The 20025-nt window shown below is 42.2% G+C and overlaps 1 protein-coding gene across 7 annotated transcripts in view; it reads left to right on the top strand.

Moving 5' to 3' along the window:
* SORCS1 (sortilin related VPS10 domain containing receptor 1) overlaps window positions 1-20025 on the top strand; it is a 584051-nt gene that overhangs the window by 506229 nt on the left and 57797 nt on the right. For all 7 annotated transcript variants that reach the window (XM_082408268.1, XM_082408264.1, XM_082408269.1 and 4 more), the window contains exon 19: window positions 12438-12624. In XM_082408268.1, the coding sequence (XP_082264394.1) occupies window positions 12438-12624 (187 nt within the window). The remainder of the gene's footprint in view (window positions 1-12437; window positions 12625-20025) is intronic.

Genomic DNA, 20025 nt, shown 5'->3' with positions numbered 1-20025 from the left:
CCTTACTGTTGTGAATGTTCTCCCTTCAGGTCAAAGCATCCAAGTTTACTGTTGCCTTTGTTCCCAGAGAAGCCCGAGGTCTGCATATCTGGAGAGATGCCTGTGCTATTGAAAAACATCTCCAAATAGGCAAGGGGAGGAGGTTGAGTCTATATTTTGCAATTGTGCCGATATCTAGATATCTTGGGATTATGTCCAGAGCTCAGTTTTGAAACTGAATAGAAGCACATAGGGAATGCTTCAAACCAGACAGCCAGGAAACACTCTCTCCCAGCTGATCTGGTGCGGCAGCCTCAGCTTTCAACAATAGTAGTACCTCTTGGAAGGGATGCCAGAGAGGATCAAGAGCTAGGAGCAGAAGATGGGGCATGTGCAACTGCATTTTATCATAGACTGGTGTTGTCCTGTGCTAGAAGGACTCGGTTGACCACTATAAAATGGCAGTTCCAACATAGTGTCAGCAGTGGATTCCTTTTTACAGCCATCTCACTCTTTGTCAAACACTCATATCATGAGAGGTCTTCACAAATTGCGCTTTGTAGCTTCCATGGTGTTTTATAGAGCATGGAGTATTACACCGGGCTCCTCTCACATCACTATTTAATGAAGAATTTGATCTGTGCTGGCGTTCCTCTAATGGGTTTTAGTTACTGAGGCTTACAAACGCTCTCTGGTTTTACATATCAGTCAATCCATTCTTCAGCATCCATCTAGGAATGAGCACATGGAATACTTTGAGTGTCTTCTGAACAAGAAGTAGTAGTGATGAACTTGGAGTTAAGAAGAGCTTGGTTCAAACTAATCTTGTGACTCTAGGCAAATTTTAACAGTCTTTTAGGTCTGAGTCTTTTAGGGATGAAGATTCAATGAGGGAGAGACCTTCAAGATGGTGCAGGAGTAAGATGTGGAGATCACCTTCCTCCCCACAAATACATCAGAAATACATCTACATATGGAACAACTCCTACAGAACACCTACTGAATGCTGGCAGAAGACTTCAGACTTCCCCAAAGGCAAGAAACTCCCCATGTACCTGGCCGTGTGGCTGACAGGGTCTTGGTGCTCAGGCCATGTGTCAGGTCTGTGCCTTTGAGGTGGAAGAGCCGAGTTCAGGACATTGGTCCACCAGAGACCTCCCGGCTCCACGTAATATCAAATGATGAAAGCTCTCCCAGAGATCTCTATCTCAACACTAAGACCCAGCTCCACTCAACGACCAGCAAGCTACAGTGCTGGACACCCTATGCCAAACAACTAGCAAGACAGGAGCACAACCCCATCCATTAGCAGAGAGGCTGTCTAAAATCATACTAAGTTCACAGACACCCCAAAACACACCACCAGATGCGCTCCTGCCCACTAGAAAGACAAGATCCAGTCTCATCCACCACAACACAGGCAACAGCCTCCTCCACCAGGAAGCCTACACAACCCACTGAACCAACCTTACCCACTGGGGACAGACACCAAAAACAAAGGGAACTGCAAACCTGCAGGCTGTGAAAAGGAGACCCCAAACACAGTAAGTTAAGCAAAATGAGAAGACAGAGAAACACACAGCAGATGAAGGAGCAAGGTAAAAAACCCACCAGAACAAACAAATGAAGAGGAAATAGGCAGTCTACCTGAAAAAGAAGTCAGAGTAATGATAGTAAAGATGATCTAAAGTCTTGGAAATAGAATGGAAAAATACAAGAAACGTTTAACAAGGACCTAGAAGAACTAAAGAGCAAACAAACAGTGATGAACAACACAATAAATGAAACTAAAAATTGACTAGAAGGAATCAATGGGAGAATAACAGAGGCAGAAGAACGGATAAGTGACCTGGAAGATAAAATTGTGCAAATAACTACCACAGAGCAGAATAAAGAGAAAAGAATGAAAAGAATTGAGGACAGTCTCAGAGACCTCTGGGACAACATTAAATGCACCAACATTCGAATTATAGGGGTCCCAGAAGAAAAAGAGGAAAAGGGAATGAGAAAATAGTTGAAGACATTATAGTTGAAAATTTCCCTAATATGGGCAAGGAAATAGTCAATCAAGTCCAGGAAGCACATAGAGTCCCATACAGGATAAATCCAAGGAGAAACACGCCAAGACACATATTGATCAAACTATCAAAAATTAAATAGAAAGCAAAAATATTAAAAGCAGCAAGGGAAAAACAACAAATAACACACAAGGGAATCCCCATAAGGTTAACAGCTGATCTTTCAGCAGAATCTCTGCAAGCCAGAAGGGAGTGGCAGGACATATATAAAGTGATGAAAGGCAAAAACCTACAAACAAGATTACTCTACCCAGCAAGGATCTCATTCAGATTCGATGGAGAAATTAAAAACCTTACAGACAAGCAAAAGCTAAGAGGATTCAGCACCACCAAACCAGCTTTACAAAAAATGCTAAAGGAACTTCCTAGGCAGGAAACACAAGAGAAGGAAAAGACCTACAATAACAAACCCAAAACAATTAAGAAAATGGTAATAGGAACATACATATCAATAACCACCTTAAATGTAAATAGATTAAATGCTCCAACCAAAAGACATAGACTGGCTGAATGGATACAAAAACAAGACCTGTATAAATGCTGTCTACAGCAGACCCTCTTCGGGCCTAGGGACACATACAGACTGAAAGCAAGGGGATGGAAAAAGATATTCCATGCAAATGGAAATCAAAAAAAGCTGGAGTAGCAATTCTCATATGAGACAAAATAGACTTTAAAATAAAGACTATTACAAGAGACAAAGAAGGACACTACATAATGATCAAGGGAACAATTCAAGAAGAAGATATAACAATTGTATATATTTGTGCATCCAACATAGGAGCACCTCAATACATAAGGCGAATGCTAGCATGCATAAAAGGGGAAATCGACAGTAACACATTCATAGTAGGGGACTTTAAAAACCCACTTTCACCAATGGAAAGATCATCCAAAATGAAAATAAATAAGGAAACACAAGCTTCAAATCATACATTAAACAAGAAGGACTTAATTGATATTTTTAGGACATTCCATCCAAAAGCAACAGAATACGCTTTCTTCTCAAGTGTTCATGGAACATTTTCCAGGATAGATCGTATCTCGGGTCACAACTCAAGCCTTGGTAAATTTAAGAAAGTTGAAATTGCATCAAGTATCTTTTCCGACCACAACGCTATGAGACTAGATATCAATTACAGGAAAAAATCTATAAAAAATACAAACACATGGAGGCTAAACAATACACTACTAAATAACCTAGTGATCACTGAAGAAATCAAAGAGGAAATCAAAAATACCTAGAAACAAATGACAATGAAAACACGATGACCCAAAACCTATGGGATGCAGCAAAAGCAGTTCTAAGAGGGAAGTTTGTAGCAGTACAATCCTACCTCAAGAAACAAGAAACATCTCAAATAAACAACCTAACCTTACACCTAAAAGAACTAAAGAAAGAAGAACAAAAAAACCCCAAAGTTAGCAGAAGGAAAGAAATCATAAAGAGCAGATCAGAAATAAATGGGAAAAAAATGAAGGAAACAATAGCAAAGATCATTAAACTAAAAGCTGGTTCTTTGAGAAGATAAACAAGATAGATAAACCATTAGCCCAGACTCATCAAGAAAAAAAGGGAGAAGACTCAAATCAATAGAATTAGAAATGAAAAAGGAGAAGTAACAACTGACACTGCAGAAATACAAAGGATCATGAGAGATTACTACAAGCAACTCTATGCCAATAAAAGGGACAGCCTGGAAGAAATGGACAAATTCTTAGAAAAGTACAACCTTCCGAGACTGAACCAGGAAGAAATAGAAAATATAAACAGACCAATCACAAGCACTGAAATTGAAACTGTGATTAAAAATCTTCCAAAACACAAAAGCCAGGGACCAGATGGACTCACAGGCAAATTCTATCTAACATTTAGAGAAGAGTTAACACCTATCCTTCTCAAACTCTTCCAAAATATAGCAGAGGGAGGAACACTCCCAAACTCATTCTACGAGGCCACCATCACCCTGATACCAAAACCAAACAAAGATGCTACAAAAAAAGAAAAATACAGGCCAATATCACAGATGAACATAGATGTAAAAATCCTCAACAAAATACTAGCAAACAGAATCCAAGAGCACATTAAAAGGATCATACACCATGATCAAGTGGGGTTGATCTCAGGAACGCAGCTCTATTTACAATAGCCAGGACATGGAAGCAACCTAAGTGTCCATCAACAGATGAATGGATAAAGAAGATGTGGCACATATATACAATAGAATATTACTCAGCCATAAAAAGAAATGAAATTGAGTTATTTGTAGTGAGGTGGATGGACCTAGAGACTGTCATACAGAGTGAAGTAAGTCAGAAAGAGGAAAACAAATACTGTATGCTAACACAGATATATGGAATTAAAAAAAAAATGGTTCTGAAGAACCTGGGGGCAGGACAGGAGTAAAGACACAGATGTAGAGAATGAACTTGAGGACATGGGGAGAGGGGGAAAGGTAAGCTGAGACGAAGTGAGAGAGTAGCATGGACATATATACACTACCCAATGTAAAATAAATAGCTAGTGGGAAGCAGCCACATAGCACAGGGAGATCAGATTGGTGCTTTGTGACCACCTAGAGGGGTGGGATAGGGAGGGTGGGAGGAAGACGCAAGAGGGAGGATATATGAGGATATATGCATACATATAGCTGATTCACTTTGTTATAAAGCAGAAACTAACACGCCATTGTAAAGCAATTATACTCCAATAAAGATGTTAAAAAAATAAAAATAAAAAGCTATATATAACAAAAATATAAAAAAAATTTTTTTAAAAGATTCAATGAGAAACTATAGAGAGAAATGCTGTTATTATTTCTGGGACAGAAAACTTTTGAGAAATGTTCTCTCTCTTTTCCCTTAGTGACCATCAGGGGATGTTCTAGAACAATCTTAACTAGCACAACTCACGTAATAAGTCATATGCCAGAGGTCGGTCTTATTGAATAAGCACAAGGGGGATAGCACTTCTCTCCATGAACTCCTTTCCACCTGCTGACAAAATCTCTTCTTTGGAGGCCAGAGCAACATTATACCATAGTTATCTCCTTTTCTGTTTCTTCTTGAGACTCAGCCATAAAAAGCCTTGCCAGTCTGAGTCTAAAGTTGCTAACCTGAGTCGCATACCCTGGAGTAGGACGTGCAAGGCAAAGGTGGATTATTTTTTGTTTTTCTAATTTATTTTATTGAAGTATAGTTGATTTACACTGTTATGTTAATTTCTGATGTACAGCAAAATGATTCAGTTATACATGTATATACATTCTTTTTCATATTCTTTTCCATTATGGTTTATCACAGGATATTAAATATAGTTCCCTGTACTATACAGTAGGACCTTATTGTTTATCCATTCAATATAATAGCTTGCGTCTGCTATTCCCAAACTCCCCCAACCCCCACCCCCTTGGCAACCACAAGTCTGTTCTCTATGTCTGTGAGTCTGTTTCTGTTTCATAGATAAGTCCATTTGTATCATTTTTTAGATTCTACATATAAGTGATATCATATGGTATTTGTCTTTCTCTTTCTGACTTCCTTCACGTAGTATGATAATCTCTAGGTCCATCCATGTGGCTGCAAATGGTATTATTTCATTCTTTTTTATGGCTGAGTAGTATTCCATTGTATATATGTACCACATCTTCTTTATCCATTCCTCTGTCGATGGACATTTAACTTGTTTCCATGTCTTGGCTATTGTGAATAATGCTGCTCTGAACATAAGGGTGCATGTATCTTTTTGAATTATAGCTTTGTCCAGATATATGCCTAGGAGTAGGATTGCTGGATCATATGGCAGCTCTATTTTTAGTTTGTTGAGGAACCTCTATACTGTTTTCCATAGTGGCTGCACCAATTTACCTTCCCAAAATGTGGATTATTTTTATTTCATACTCCCCATCCTGCCCAAATACCTTTAGCCATAAGAAGAAAGACTGAAATGTCTGATTTTTGTTTCTGGCATTTAATGCCCCTAGTGATATCTTTGTTCAAATACTGTGGTCAAAAAACATTAAAATAGCAATAGAAATTCAAGACCAAAGTCGGCTGTATCTCATGATCAATCTAACCAATGTCTGTGTTACCTCCTGGTTATTTCCTATATACTTAATATTTAAATGTTTATAGTAACAGTAGGGATAAATTATTGTGTTTTGTGATGTTTCTTATGTTATCCCCTACTCCACCGCTTCTTTTAAATTTGGTGAAATCTTTATTGCCCCTCCTTTACTCCTCTCTTTTAACCCTGCTGATCTTCCTCTACCCCTCACTTCACTTCACCCCTGGGGTAATCAGTGTTAACAGGCTGGGTTGTTTTAACCAGCACATTTATGCTCATGCAAACACATACAGACTTACAGTACATATACTGTGTTATTTTATGCATTTTAAAATAGGTTATACTATAGGTATTTCACTTCAATGTAGTTTTTGCTGCATAAACTGTAAGGCACCTTCCAGGACTGAATTTCAGTAAAACCTGAGTCAGGCCCACCCTCGAGCTTTGCAAGGACCAGCCTCTGACAAACGAGCCCAGTTTCTATCTGCAGTGGGTCCCTAATGCCTTCAGGTGGGTCTTGGAGTCTCATTTCTGGACTGAGGCTGTCAGTATTAAGTTACTGTAGCATTTGTTTTCCCATTTTTCTCTGAAACCCTGTTACAGGACCTGATAGGTTCACACACCTTTCATTTCTCAGGTTAATCTTGGCTTCATTGTGGCCATTTGATATATTTGTTTTTCTATTACAGAAGCCAGCGCTGCCCTTGGAGAATCCCTGTGTGGATTTCACGTGGCTTTTGTGCCTTTCTTGGGCACTTCTTTTGAGCTAGTACTCTCGGTTCTGTGTCTATATTAGGGCATGTGACTAAATGGCATTAGGTCTAAAGAATTTTATGTGACAGTCTAGATATTTCCCAGCCTAGGTTGTGTTTCGGGAATGACTTGTCATTAGATTGAAGTACCTCTTGATACACAAGATTTTCCTGATTACTGGTTATGAATGCCTATCATTTCCCATATTCTCTAACTTCTTTATGGCTTGAACATGACACTGCCTCACCAGAGGGAAGACATAAGGGTAGTGTATGGAGTTTACAACAACCCGTCTTTCCACTTATAAGCAAAAATATTGTCGGAGGGGGAAACGGTCAAAGCCAGGAATAGAGTCTAAACAAGAAAAGAAAGTGAGGCTTGCCTTTGTTATCACCTTTCTCTCACTCTAAAAGGCATTGCAAGTAAATTCCAATGAAAGGAACTCAACAAGGACTGAGCTGCAAGGATAAAGCTTAAACCACAAATCATCTTAGACCTGTTTTTAAGCCTCTTACTAGCTATGAGACTTCTGGCATCTTGTTTAACCTGTTTGTGCCCCAGTTCTCCTGGTATAGCAAATAGAAATAACATCTTCCCTTGGTGTCTCCCAAAGGTCCAAACAGCCAAATGAGGTAATATATAAGAAAGCACTTTAATGAACAAGCATGGTAGAAATGCACAATATTCAAAATTTATTTTTTCTTTTTTAAAATTTCAAAATGTATTGAACAGAAAAGAATCATCTGCAAGCACTGTGTTAGGTACTGAAGATGCAGGCCTTAAGGGTACATCTCAGCCCTGTCTACAAACTACCTTCATATTATCCAGCAACTCGTTTTCCTAGAGAACTGACCTTGACCGAGTGTGTGGTGGAACTTTTGTGATTGTGCACCAGTCACTAACAGTGAGTTTAGTTCTTCCATTCCTGGCTCTATGAATGCATCCTTAGCACTTAGAATCCTGAAACACCCTGGGAAAACTTTCAGCATTGTGCCAAGGTGGAATAGGAATGGCATCAGCTCGTGTTGTACTGTATTCATCTTTAGATGAATTCAGTCACAAGAAAACCTAACGTTCAACAGTCTGAACCAGTGGGCCTCAACCTTTGGTGCAGCCCAGCATCAGCTGTGGACCTTTTTCAGGCCACAGCAGGACCAAGCATCCTCCCCAGAGGTCCCGAACCAGGAGGTGGGTCTTGGATGGTAACTGGACATCAGCTTTTAAAAAAAAAAAATATTTATTTATTTATTTATTTATGGGTGTGTTGGGTCTTCGTTTCTGTGCGAGAGCTTTCTCCAGTTGCGACAAGTGGGGGCCACTCTTCATCGCGGTGCGCGGGCCTTTCACTATCGTGGCCTCTCTTGTTGCGGAGCACAGGCTCCAGACGCGCAGGCTCAGTAGTTGTGGCTCACGGGCCCAGCCGCTCTGCAGCATGTGGGATCTTCCCAGACCAGGGCTCGAACCCGTGTCCCCTGCATTGGCAGGCGGATTCTCAACCACTGCGCCACCAGGGAAGCCCAACATCAGCTTTTTTTTTCTTTTAATTTCTATAAGAGATTTTGATATCAAAGGCTGAGATTCATTGATTTCAAAACCAATAAACTATGGGAATCAATTTAGCAGCAAGGTGAATGTAATTTCCTGTTGCAACTCATGTATCAATCTACCTATCATCTACCCTGAACTATCGCCTAATTGGCTTCCCAGAATACTTGGGCCTCCTTCCAGTGCATCCTTCATATTGTAGCCAGAGTGATCTTTTTGAATTAAAAATATTATCATGCCATCTTCCCCCGCACCCCTGCTTCAAACACTGATGTCTTCCCATCGCTCTTAGGAGAAAGATCGAAGTCAGAAACTTGGCCGCCAAGTCCTAAAATGTCATCGTCTCCCCTCCAGTCTAATTTCACATGTTCCTACTGTGCCTGTATCATTAGCTTCCTTTAACTGTGTCACCCCCTTCTGCCACAGGGCCCTTGCACACCTGGTTCCTGTTGTGCCCATTGCCTGAACTCCTCACCTCCATCTCTCTCGCTCATGTCCTTTGTTTGGTTAATTTCTTTCCTTCAAGCCTTCTCAGCTCAGATATCACTTCTTCCTGAAGCCTTTCTTTTCTTTTCTTTTTTTTTTTTTTTTAATTTATTTTATTTATTTATTTTTGGCTGCGTTGGGTCTTCGTTGCTGCGTGCAGGCTTTCTCTAGTTGTGGCGAGCTACTCTTCGTTGCAGTGCACGGGCTTCTCACTGCGGTGGCTTCTCTTGTTGCGGAGCATGGTCTCTAGGTGCACCGGCTCAGTAGTTGTGGCTCATGGCCACAGCAGTTGTGGCGCATGGGCTTAGTTGCTCAGTCGCATGTGGGATCTTCCTGGACTAGGGCTTGAACCTGTCCGTGTCCCCTGCATTGGCAGGCGGATTCTTAACCACTGCGCCACCAGGGAAGCCCCTTGAAGCCTTTCTTGAAGTTCTCAATTGGGTTAGATTTTCAGCTCTGTACTTCTCCCTGCTGTACAAGCTTACAATGCCATGGACCTCTGACATCATCCCCTAGAATAGCTTTTTATTTATTTTTGTGATTATTAAAGTCCATCTGTCTCACCAGTAGTTTTTTTGCTCAAGAAAGCCCAGACTACATCTGTTTTGTTTGGTTGGTTATAATTTACTTAACAGCGTTTTCTCCATTTAGTACCTGACACAAGATAGACACCTAATAAATATCTGTCATTGGTTGAATTAATGAATGACCAGAAGAAAGAAAGAATGACCCCATTAAAGCAGGGCAGGCATGCCTAATCAAATGGTGACCTAGGACTCAGGAATTCTTCCCTTTGTCCTGTTTCTTATTCTCTAAAAGGGGTTGGTATCCCTGCCTGAGATGGTAATTGCAGCCCAAGGAAGTCAGAGGTTGATGATAGGTGAGCCCCAAAGTGATGCAGCTACAACTGTGTTAGGTTTTCCAAGCACCTGAGAGCCCCTGACAGCAAAGGCACGAGATCCAGTGTGTTCCACTGGAGTGGGCAAAGCTACAGCAAGCAGGGGTGCATCTGCCACCTTCAGCTGTCAGACTTGGCCCCTGGATGCTCTCTTCTCCTTGTGCAGAACACCAAACCCAGAGGCCTGCATCCACATCAGGAGGCCTTGGGGATCTCACATTTGATTGGGGGATTCCATGTCTTTACCCACTGGGGCTCTCAGATGTGTGGTAAACCTAATGTACATATATCTGTATATCTATATCTCCATCCCTGTACCTGACCTAATATTCTAAAAGCCTGGCTCCTCCACTCTATTGGCAGCCCTACCGATGCACTAGTCCAAATGCCATGAGGCTCCCTCCTTTCAACTGTGATGTACACAGAGCACATTGTCCACCGTGGAGAATTAGGAATGCTATCAGGCCAACAGACAGTGGACATCCAGACAGAACTTGGGAGGAGTTTTAAGTAACTGACAAGAGGTCTAAGTCCAGAGCCACACAAGGAGAGTGGTGAATACCAGACAGAAAGAGCAAGGCAAGGTAGACTCACGCAGTGGCAGCCAAAGCTGTACTTTCCCCAGTCACGGGGGTAGCTGCTCTCTCTCTGTGGAGGCCGAAGTAGAATCAGCTGAGAGGCGAATCTCCCTTCTTTCTTCTTGCAAATGGTGACCCTACCTGATGTCCACTCTGTCTCCACAAAGAACCCTACACCTCTCTTTCCCTCTCTGTCTGTCTCTCAACCTCTTCCTCTCTCAGAAACTATGTTGCTTGTTTCATTCCATAGATAACCTGGTTAAGCCTAGCTACTCCTGGTATTTCCCTGAGACACTTGTCCCAAATAACGTGAGTAGATTTTAAGGTGGGTTCTTCCTCCCTGCCCAAACCCAGGATTGGCCGTCAGCAACTCTGTGGAAAATACAGAAAACATGGGAGGAAACTGACCAAAAACAGAATGAGAAATTGATCAGTCCAATTTGGTTGTCCAAATGAAGGACAAGTCAGCAAGAATGGCTGACATTTATATTTATTAGTAAAGGGAATTCAAGTAATTGCACAATGTCTGGGCTTGTGGATATTTGTTTCATAATTTTGAATGGAGTTTCTTTTTCCCACTCTAGGGGAGAATTTTTGCCCAAGTCCTTACTGAGGGTTAACTGCTGTGTACCCCCTCACACAATGCTTGGCTGGGCACAGATCAGAAGAGTAGGTCACATAGATTCATAGGATTTGAATTGCTTTTCCTTTCCCTATGAATTAATCTTTTAAATGTCAGCATTTTAAACTTGCCCTTTTCAAAAAATATGATACCATATGAACCTTACTTAATTGAAAATACATTTCTATTTCAAAGGTTTTTTGTTTTCTTCCCCACCCACAAAATGGGAAAAGCTAACAAAACAAGCAAAAAAACTTGTTAAACGATGGGCTGTCTGTGAGGGATGCTGGGTTTTGTCAGTTTTTCGAAGAAACTTTATTCCTTAAGAATCTCATCTAATTCCACAGGCTATTTTTTTTTTTTCACAGGTTTGGGATTTTATAAAGCAGACTTTGTCTTCTCCTGCCTACTAGTGGGAAATTTAGAATCATATGATTCCAGTCAAGCTTTAAAAGGGATATAGCAAGTCTTTTATAGCTGCATTGTTTTTACAGTCATTCATTTTGGTATCGAATTTTACAGATTACTGATTACTCACATGTCTTCTATAACAACCTTTGAGCTAAGATGGTAAGATATTAATATGCCCATTTCACAGATTAGGTAACTGAGACCAAAGGAGACTGAATGACTTGCATGAAGTCACCCAGCCGGTTAATGGGACAACAGGATTAGAGCTGGGAGGAGCTTACCCACCTATAATGAATGAAACCCAAGTCCAGAGCGATGGGTTCAAATCCCAAGACTGCTGCTAACTAGCTGTGGTAACCCTGAGCAAATGGTTAAAACATTCTTCACTGCAGCTTCCTCATCTGTAAAATGAACAAACATTGCCCACTTTTCTCTAGACTGAGATTCTGTGAAGAATAAAATGAGATCATTTTGATAGTACAAAATGCTGAAATGTAAACAAAATAACCATCATCATCTTAAACAATAATAGGACTGAGTCCAATGTCATATCATGTGTAAGGCAAGGTGTCTTCTGTCCTTCCTCCAACACAGATAGGGAACCAAAAATAAAGAAGGGGATTTGGGGGTCCAGAACACATGGGAAGTGGTCCTTGACTATGTCAGGGAGGCTGAATTTTTTAAACTGTGTATGTAAATCTTTTATTCATGTGGATGATCAGACTGTAAACAGAGCCTTCAGAGAAACTGAATATCAAATTGGAGCTGATAATCAAACACTTAATTTTCCAAATCTTGAAACTTTTGGGAGTTGGTGCCCTTCAGATTTGGAGAGCATCCATCTTAGTAAACTCCTGTCTGCCAAGGGATGTCACAGGGATCCTGTCACACAGACAGGTGCTCCCAGCTATAGGAGGGAACCAGGGCTGCCTTTTGAGCCTGGGGCTCAGGCAAGCCCCAGCCCCTGGAGAAGCAGCAGGCAAGCACCGCCGACTCCCCTTCCTCTGATGTTGTCTTTCAGGGTGACGTCCAGAGGACATTCATCCAAGTGGACTTCGGGGATGGCATCACAGTGTCTTATGTCAACCTCAGCTCCATGGAAGATGGGATCAAACACGTCTATCACAATGTGGGCATTTTCCGAGTGACCGTGCAGGTGGACAACAGTCTGGGGTCTGACAGCGCCGTCCTGTACTTACATGTAACTTGTATGTTATTACTGTTGTTGGTTTATGACATATTTTAGATATTGTGTCCTTTTAAAGATATAATCCAAAATTCCTTATCTAGAAGAAGCTCACCAGTTACCTTTTAGCAGGAGGGGAAAGGAGAGTGAGAGAACCAAGTGGGGAGAAAGCAAGAAGAAACCAGGGTTTAGTTTTGAGTGATCTGGACTCTGGTTTGCTTCAGATTGTTCTCTTGCACTGACTCTGCCTCTTCCAAATGCTGCTGAGAGACGATACCTGTGTCTGTGCTGGGCCTGACCAGCTTGCTGGGCTGGTTGATTGAATATGAATTTGTCGGGGGTGGGGGGGGGGTTTGGGGTTATTATTTTTTTTTTTTGGTCAGAAATGTTTGAGAACAATCCCCATTAGCACAAGTAATGGAGTTTCTCCCCATCTGTTTTTTTTTCTCTTCCCATGTTATATCTCTTTATTAATAATTCTTTTAGACTTTTGTTCCTTTTTTTAAAAAAGAGTATGTTTCCTGGACTTTGATCTGTGATAATTTGGTCCTAGAAGGTGGCATAGAGGGAAAGAGGGTAAACAATGTTAAGGAAGCTACATTTAGAAATAGTTTCAAAAAGTATTAAAGCTTTTCCCCCATTGAGGAGTTCAGAGGTGTCCTAATGAGACAATGATATCTCCTAAGCTGTGTTTGGTAAAAATGTTTGCCATGAATGCCTCTTATGCTTGGTGTATGGGTGTCCCCAGACAGGCATGGGGCTTGTTTAGATTGCTGGATAAATGGCTTACTTTTAAATGAAAGCTAGCCCCTTTATATGAATGGTCACGTTCAGATTCCAAGTTCTAGGCCAGGAGTATTAAGGCTAGGCAGTATTCCATGCCTCTCACCTGACTTTTGTGCATTGAACCAAACTGAGCACAGAAAGTACCAAGTAGAATCTCTTTTGTTAAGCTGCTGTGATCCAGTGGGTGGATAAGACTATTTAGGGGTCCCCAAGAGATTGTTCCTTCCTGAGGTTTCCTGCCCTGTCAGTCATTCTTGATCCTTATCTCCTGTACACTCAGGACCCAAGTGCTTCAAAGAAACACACCTATCCTTCTTTGAGTTTAAACAGAGTTCTGCAAGAGTCCCACTCTGCCAACTCCACATCCCCCTTTTCAGCTAACGTTTGTTAAGCTCTTACTGTGTGCCAGGCTTTGTGCTAAACGTGTTCTTTATGTATATGATCTTCCTTTTCAAAACAACCCTATGAAGTAGGCACTATTAGAAACACTACCTTACAAAGAACAGTGAGGTTCAGAAAGCTTAAATCACCCACTTGAATTTGCAGACCTACCGTCTGGCAGAGTTAGGCTTCAGACTCAGGTCTCCCTGCCTCCAGAATCCCAGCACTTGGTCACTAGGTTATGATCAGTGCCTGTGCTGGCTTGGGGTTAGAGGATCCAAGTCTCCATCAGCCCTTATTCGCCTCCACATCTTTGCACATCATCCCAAAGGCATGTGAACATTTAGGTTAGAGGCAGTGTACTGGCAGTACAACTACATAGGTTCCAGATGCATTTCCCAGGCTCTCTTCCGGCTGACTGCCGCTTTTCAGCTGTCCTAGATAGACTTCCCGGAGTTGCCTCTTACTAAAAGATAATCCCTCCCTATATATCAGTATCTATAAGGACAAAAGTGATAATATCCTAAGACTAATCCTAAAATATTTAAAAACTACATCACAAACCTTGGTTATTAGTAAGAAAAATAAATGGCAACACAAATGGCAGTACATTTGCTGAGAAGGGCTGCCTACCTGGCAGTTTATCATTCTGCACAGCTTATTCTATAAGGCGGATTTTTGTTAAAGATCTACTCTCCTGAAGAATTACAGTTATTATATTCCATATCCCATATATGTATTAAACATCCCTGGACTCTAAGCATGTGTCAATACTGATTGAAAATTCAGCAGCAGCTTTTCGTTTCAATCTCTCAGGGTTTCCCATGGTGTCATCCATAGCTCCCCGTCCTGGTTGCCCTGTGGACTCTTCCTTACCTTACATATAATCATATCCCATGAGGGAAACTTGCCTATCCTGGTTCTCTCGTGGGCTTACTGAATCCTGGGAAGGAAAACAGCACAGAGTTTGCCTCTGCTTCCGATTAAGCGAGCCATGACTCCCTTCAGTCATTGCTGAAGCCATGACTTCTGAAAGAAATGAGCTGCTTGGTACACTTGCTATTTTTTTCATCTCATTAGCCTGATTGGACGGCTTAAGTGATTTGACCTTAACCTCAGCAGCAGGTGATTTGTAATGGAAAGTTTTGTGTTCTGATTTTAATTTTGTCAGACTCATCTTGGGTTAAGCAGTGGTTGGATAAGCAGGCCTCATGTCATGGGACCCCTTTCTAAGCCTGGTCTTGGGGACAAGAATTAGCTTTTTGTACGAACTCTATGAAAGCGGGATTATTTTTAAGGTTTTCATTAATTCACTTACATATAAAGGCCTTGGCATGAGCAGTGCCAGCAGGTTCTGACATGTTTGCCAGGGCATCTCTCCTGAAGGGCCCGTCGTGCTTTACTGTGCATATGAACTTCTTTGCTTATTCTCACACCTCTACCATGATGGGCAACATTTGGCCTTCCTTTCATAAGGGAAAAGCAGGGATTAGAGAAGTTCTGTGATTTGACACTATTTTACACTAAGAGGAAGTCACGGTAAACTCATAATTGACTTACATGCCCCCTGCTCTCAAATACGGAGAGTAACATGGCAATTTTTAGTGCCATGGTGGCAGGATATTGAAGGGATATATGGCTTTGTAGGAAAAACAGAAACGAGCACTGGACTGAGTTGGGAGTTGTTAGGTCCAGATGCTGGCCTGAACTCCTGGCTGAGTTACTGCGTTTTTCTGAAACTAGTTTTTCTCCTCCGTCATGTGAGGAATGCATGTCTTGTTTCTCAAAGGTTCTGTCAAGCAGCTCATACTGTGCCCTGTCAACCGGCCAAGCTTGATTTTCCATCGTCACGGTGCAGCCTGTGCGTTTGTATTTAGTGGGGCCTGTGCGTTTGTATTTAGTGGGGCCTGTGCGTTTGTATTTAGTGGGTTCTGAGCAGCAGCTCAGCTCAGCTTACCAAAGCCTGCCCTCTGCCCCTCTCATCCAACCCCCCTCCCCCTACCCAGGGCTCTTCCAGAAAACCCCATGGCCTGTCTCGGACACATACTTCCTCCACTTTCCAGTTCAAAAAGGTGCTTTGATTCTAAATCAGAAGTTCTTAAATACTGGTTTGCAAAGGTCATCAGAAGCAAATGGAGATGGTGTTGCTGCTGTAATGTTCCCAGGATGGGGCGGCTCTCTCGGGGCAGCTCTCTCGGGGCAGCTGAGTCATCTGTTGTCGCCTGACAGTTGAGAATTCCTTGAGGAATGTATTCACTGTGCTCTGCTAGTTTGCAAACTAATTAGACACAGGGTGCAGCCAGGGTTGCCTTCAACTGGATGGAGCAGAGAATTTAAAGGACGTGCAGATTTCTGCTCAGAAATCTGCCCTATCTCAGCCAGTCTTGCAGGGGAAAAAAAAAAAAAAATCACTGAAGATTGTGCAGACTTGCAGGATAGGAGGTGATAAAAAAGATGAGGTGGATTTTCCGATACTTCCCGAACCTCTCTTCGCAACTACCCCGTTACATAGGAGCCCTTTGCAGATGTCTTTCTGTCCCCATCTTAGGGTAAAGTGATCAGTGTCTTGAAAACCTGTGTAGCTTTGTAACTATTCACACGATGATTATATTGGCCAGTGAATGTCAGACCTGGGTTTTGTAAAATGTGGTTAATGAGCCACCTGCCCCAGAATTACATGGTGAAAATATAGTGTCCTGGGCCCCTTTCCAGACCTATTGAATTAGAATTTCTGGCAGTGTGACATCATAATCTGCCTTGAGCAGATGAGTGTGATTCTCATGCCCACTGAAGTTTGAGGGACTCTGTTGTAGGATCTTATCTTCACACTTTGAATTTCTTTTATTTCTTCTGGTAGATTTTTTTTAACCTTTCAGAAAAACAGCAATATGATACATGCACAATATTTAATCAGATGGTCAGAGGAGGTCTTCAGAACAAATGCCAGAGGCAGGTCAGTGATAAGCACACACACAGACACACACAGACACACACAGACACACAGACACACACAGATACACACACAGTGTTCAGTCACACAAACAGCACTTGTTCCCTGCAGCACAGGAAGACCAAGCAAGAGAAGGGAAACAATTCACACAAGTAATTTCTCCCCTTCTCTCAGCCACGTTATGAAGATTCATAAAGAGTAATGCAGCGCCACCTGCTGTCCATTTTGTGCATTAAAGGCACCTGTCCGAAGAAGCAGTACCTGCCAGCTTGTTCCACTCTCAGCTGAGTGCGGCCAGCCAGCTAGGGGCCTCCAGGGGCTGGAGTTTCACTTCGAAGACTCTGTTAGGGCAGATCATACCCTCTGTGCAGAAAAGCAAGGCTTGAAAGATAGGCTCTGGGGCAACAGGAACCAGGTATATTGAACACATAAAAAGTAAATGAGCCCAAGAGGACTTGGCAATCTGAAAGCGAAATTCCACACATTTGTATGAATGGATGATGTATATACATGCAAGAAGGAACTTATATAAACACACATGGACATTCTTCAGGGCCTGAAGTGATCTGCTGAGTGTCCTGAATACCTGTGAGATCTCACTGGCTTCGGCTCCTTCCCTCCACCTCTTTACTGCTGCTATTCCCTGCCATCCTGGCACCCGACAAGGCACCTCCTCCTCAAGGTCTTTGCCCCACACTCACCCTGGAGCTTCCCCAGTAGATACATGGCGCATTCTGCACGTTATTCAGGTCGCTGCTCAAATGTCCTTGCTTCCAAGAGACTTTGCTTGACCACCCTATCAAAAATAGCACGCTCTCACCCACCCCCGCTCCTTGCAGGCACTGCCTCGCTTAATGATACATAAGCTCCACCAAGGGCCAGGTGTCCCAGCACCGAGAATCATGCCCAACACGTAATAGCACTCAAAAACTACTGAGTGAAGGAGTGGCCATACTTCAGGAACAAGACTCAACTTTTGTCATTAACAGGACACACAGGCATCATCCTTTGACCTTTGGACTTTAAAAGAAAAATTGTTGGATGCTTATATGTGAGAGACCAAGATGAACCCTTTTAGGATGGAACTGGGATGTCTCCCAGAGCTTATCTAGTTCTTGCATCCTAGCTGATCCATGTAACTCTAACTGGGGAGTCAGGAGGAGTGTCACAGAGGAGGGGGCCCTGGAACTGAGATTTGGAGATGACAGGTGCCATAAGAAAGGTGTGTAAGCAAAGTCCTCGTGTGGGACAGGGCACCTGCTGGAGCACATCATGTGATGGGGGGGACGGCAAGAGCCATGCAGTAAACAAGAGCCTGTGTAACGAGCATTGCCCAATGTCTGCAACATGTCTAAGTCATCAGGAAGTAGTGACTCTTAATTGCTATTTTGTTAACATGGGTCTTCTTGAGCATTTGTCAGCTGGCCCAGGCTCTGAACTTGAACTGCTTTGGTTCACACCCTGGAATTGAGGAAGGTCACCTTCCTCTGCTCATCTCTGCATGGAGCTAACAGTAGTGCCTACTTCATAAGGCTGTTGTGAAGATTAAATGAGAATAAGAAGTCATTCACAGAATATGTGGCACACGGTCATTGGTCTGTAAACGATGCCCTTTTATTATCTCATTGAACCGTTCTGACTTATGATCAACTACTTCTTATCATATGGCTTATAAACCAGAAAATCAATTCTACTCTGTTTGCTGGTCACCAAGCCTCTAATCTATAAAGAAAGAAAAACATGGGCAAAAGCAGAAATAGGAAAGTACATGTTTCTGTTCACTTACACAACCAATGTTCCAGTACCTGCTACGTCTCAAGAACTGTGCACATCCTTACACGTAAAGATAAATATGAAGGACTCTCACCCTCCAAAAGTTTGCAGCCTGTGTTCTCTGTATCACAAATTTTAGATCTGTACATGTTAGCTCTCATTATTATTATAATTAGGTAATGGGAATTTTCATCTTGATCAAGTGAGTAGCATGGCTTTCTAGAAAAATCACCCTCACAACAATTTGAAGGGTGAGAAGGTACATAGTCATTGCTATACATTGTATGAATGTATATATTATATAATATATATATATATACACATTATATAGAATGAACTTATGCAAACACACATATACATATTTCAGGGCCAACAAGGCCACCATGCTCTATGTCCTGAATACCCCTGAGATCGCATCTGCTTCCACTCTTTTTCTCCATTTATTTCTCTATTTCTTGCTGTTCTTTAAACATGGAGACCCACCTCCTCCTCAGGGTCTTTGTTCTTGCTCTGCCCTCGCCCTGGAGCGTATATTTTATTCTAAGTGATGGGGCCACCTGGCACTTTGTCCAACTTATGTATTGTGGAGGGAGGCAGGCGTTGAACGCATAGAGCAGGAGGACGGATTAGAGTGGGGAAAGGTTAGAGGCTGGAAAACCTGTAGGAGAGTTTGTACCAGTCCACGTGAGACAGGTGTTCAGTGTATGAACCAGGGCAGGGTGAGAAGAGCTCTACCTGAGAGAGAATTTATGAAACCAAATCAATGGTGTCCTCAATGGATATGGATGGCAAAGAAATAAGGAATTGGGTTTGACTGTCTGCTGCTGGGTTGTTCCCCTGGATAAACATTGGTCATTCATCAAGATTGGAGAATACAGATTGGGGGAAAACAGTGGATTTCTAGGGAACCTTTGGCTGCTAATTGAGTCTGAAGTCAAGAAGGTGGTTTTGGAGCCCTAAGCATATAGTTCACAGTTTAAGGTCAGGGTGTGCATGGTATTACTCAGCAGAAGAGTAGATGAAGGGAGAGAAAGCCTAAAGACAATACCCTAGGAGACACATTAAATGGTCAAGCAGAAGAGGAGGAAGTAATTAAACCAGGTGCAAAGGCCTGAGGTACCACATCCTTCTCCACCTCATGGGATAAAGATGGGGATGATGGATTTTTGTCATGTTCACCTCAAAAGAAAATGCATTTTGTCTGGTAAAAGTAACTCAAAGAGAAGGTCAGGGGTCATAGGATAGGTCTCTAGGGAGAGGATGTTTATATCTTTGTGGGTTTGTACATCTGATTAAGTTTTCTGGTCTAATGGGCCTCCATAGGTAGAATCATCCTGTTTTTCAGCTGAGCGCATCCTGAGAACCTGAGGACCACAGAGCTCTCTCTGCCCCCTCATGCCTGCCTTTGTCCTGGACAAGCTCAACTGAACACCACACTTATCTAACCGGGTGGCTTTACACACACTTACACAAACACACCCTCACAGTTACATACAAACATGCACATTTACATACACTCACACACACATTTAA

Source organism: Balaenoptera borealis, assembly GCF_965194805.1.
Source record: "Balaenoptera borealis genome assembly, chromosome: 10".
In the NCBI taxonomy this organism is placed as follows: Eukaryota; Metazoa; Chordata; class Mammalia; order Artiodactyla; family Balaenopteridae; genus Balaenoptera; species Balaenoptera borealis.
This window is presented reverse-complemented; position numbering and strand designations above follow the sequence as displayed.